The following is a 2,855-nucleotide window of genomic DNA, read 5'->3' as shown; positions in this document are numbered from 1 at the left end:
GGAATGTATAAAAGAATATTAATCTTTTGTTGAGTTTATCTTATTTTGTCGGATGAGAATACCTGCAAGGTTTTTATGTAAAAATATATGAGATATATGCACATGAACAGTTATATCAAATTAAACATGTGGAGTCAGATGCAAAGTCAGTGTATTTCAGTAAGAGAATAAATAAATAAGAAAAGTGGATGAATAATGAAAATAGTTATCATCTCCTTGTACTTTGGAAATTTAATCATTTTTGAGTTAGGAAAAAAAAGTGGAAAAATCTATTGATAGTCAGGTGATTAGAAAAAAAATGGGGAAGTGGTCGAGGAGATTCTGGAGAAAGTATTCTTTTGACCTTTTGCAATAAAGCTACATCCGTTTGTTGCGTAGAAATGTGAAAATTTGTATCTGATAGTTTTATAGAGATTATATTTTTAATGCCAATATCTTTGCAATTAGATTGGGAGATTTTTGTAGAATTAATTTTTTACTCTTTTCAGTGAGTCTGTCTCTTTAAAAATACTTCAAAAAATGAAGAAATTGGTTTTGATTAGTACAATCTAAAGGATTACTTCTACAATTTTGCAAATATGTATTGTTTAAGCAACACATGAGATTTTAATGAAAAAAAAAACCTTGAACATCTGTTCGTATCAGCAAAATTAATATCGACAAGTTTACAAAATGTTAATTCCTTACTTCGTAAATGTTTGTAATTACAAAATTTATCGACCAATGATACCCTCTCTGTAGACTTTTTCTATGAATTATTTTCTTCCGAAAATCGCTGGAACTAGTAGATTTATAAAAAAATGTCAATAGATTTTTTTGTAGGATGTAAAAGTCTTCACAAAGAGGTCTCTCGACATATGGTCGCAGAATAATTCTTATCGAAATAATTTAAATGTCGTGTGCTGTGAGTCGTCACCTTTTTCCACCAATAAATTTCAATGCTGAGTTGTTTTAAAGAGTTAATTACGTGCAAAAACCTCGCATCAACATGTGGGATCATCAACGGAATGAGTGATCAGTTTACAAAGAAGAAAGAAACATTTGAAAACATTGAACAGGATGTGTATGTGCCAAGGAGAAACCCGCCAATGAATTTCGAGTTGTTTGCGTATAGAAATACAAATCATGAACAAACATATGTTTAACGACGTTGTATGTGCTGTGTATCTGAACTGTGAATATTAAAATATGCGTAATATAATATTTGCTTTGAAGTTGCATTGTTATTCTTTCAATTAAAGGAAATAGTCAGTTTCCATTTTTTTTGATCGAAGAAATTTATTGTGTTTTTTTCTCTGATTATCACACATGACGTGATTCATTTCCACTACAGTTTGCATTTCTCAATTATTTTTAGAGATAATTTAAACCATAAATATACCATTAAAATTGTGAGTCATTTCGGAATATTTAAATAATCCATTTATAAAGCATCAGGAGCATTTTTGGATGGCCTGTGTCGTTTACTTGACACGATTACCCACTTCTTTCACTTCTATTCATAGAAACATCTTCACCTGTTCAATTCTAGTGCAATGAAGGCACTTAAGTATAAAAACACTTTATTGCGTGATGACTCTCTTGTACTTCTGGAAATGACTGGATTTATGGAAAAATGTCTGATGCCTTTTGTATCTGCTCTCAGGCCTCGTCAGCCTCTTAAATTCTTTTTTAAAACTATTCATTTCAAGAATAAAAAAAGTTGAAACGTCGTTTAAATGGATAAACCTATTTTTAACAGATTAATAAAAATTTGTAGGAAAAACCGGAAAACCTTTTATAACTCTCAAAAAATCGTATAAAGAAAATCCTCGAATATTTTCCTCTAAATTCGATAATTCCCGAGTTATCGGTGGTCCAGCCTCAAACGTAAATAGATTTCATTAAAATAATGCACTGAATTATATTTTATTTACATTTCAGAGACATTTAGGCCTCTAGTTGCGTACGACATCTACAAAAACAGTAGCTCTACTGTACTTAAAACTTAATCAATGTAATTAATCACCTGATTCGATGGCTCTTGACCTTGTGATACCAATTGCATTAGTTTTTCAAGTTTTTTCCCTTTTGTTCAATCTCCCTGGGGCTACGGAGGTGTATAAAGATGATGTCCATATGAAGTTTAAATACCAGTGAAACATCATTGATTGTTCTTAATTGTTCGATTTTTCACTTTCAATTATATCTCGAACGTTCAATTTAACTTGACCCAATTTAATTCTAGGAGTGACGACCTGGGCCGTCACTTGGACGTCAAGATCTAACGTGGAGATCCTCTGTGATCGTTTTTAACCTGCAATAATCATTATTAATAATTAATTTAAATTTCATCAAACGAAATTGAGAAATTTTACATTGAGAATTATCTCAATATTTTTTAAACTAGAGGAGTTTTAAAAAAAAAAAATGAGTCTTTTAACGTTTCTTCAGCAAAAAAGGGAAATATTCTCTTGACATTTTTTTACGTTACATCCGAAAAAACGACAGAGAGTGCTATTTACCTCATAAGTTCCTCATCAATTCGATCAGTTATGGCCTTCCTAGTTTCTATTTCACTGGCATCGGCAGTCCTCAACTCCTTCAACATATCACCAAAGTCTATTGGCTCACCATAACACAGCGTCACACGCTTTCCAGCACGTATCATGTACGGCGGTTCATTAGGTAGGATTTCATCCATTCCAATGTGATAAATTGGTACAACTAATGGCATTACTGGTGACTCCATTATCAATCTCCCTATTCCCCATTTCAACCTGCGAAATCAAGCTACTCTGATTCTTGACTCAACCTGCATTACTTGTCTGAAATTGACTGATTATTGATGAACGAGGACTGCAGTCAAATGGAGG

The 2,855-nt window shown here is 32.1% G+C and overlaps 1 protein-coding gene across 1 annotated transcript in view; it reads right to left on the bottom strand.

Moving 5' to 3' along the window:
• Positions 1-953: 953 nt before the first annotated feature.
• Positions 954-2,855, bottom strand: part of Taz (tafazzin, phospholipid-lysophospholipid transacylase) — a gene marked incomplete in the record, with an annotated part of 3,986 nt that continues 2,084 nt past the window's right edge. The window contains 2 exon segments of the mRNA XM_011305945.1: positions 954-2,296; positions 2,505-2,759. Of these exon segments, the coding sequence (XP_011304247.1) occupies positions 2,257-2,296; positions 2,505-2,759 (295 nt within the window).

This window comes from Fopius arisanus, unplaced genomic scaffold (assembly GCF_000806365.1).
Source record: "Fopius arisanus strain USDA-PBARC FA_bdor unplaced genomic scaffold, ASM80636v1 scaffold00045, whole genome shotgun sequence".
NCBI lineage: Eukaryota > Metazoa > Arthropoda > Insecta > Hymenoptera > Braconidae > Fopius > Fopius arisanus.
This window is presented reverse-complemented; position numbering and strand designations above follow the sequence as displayed.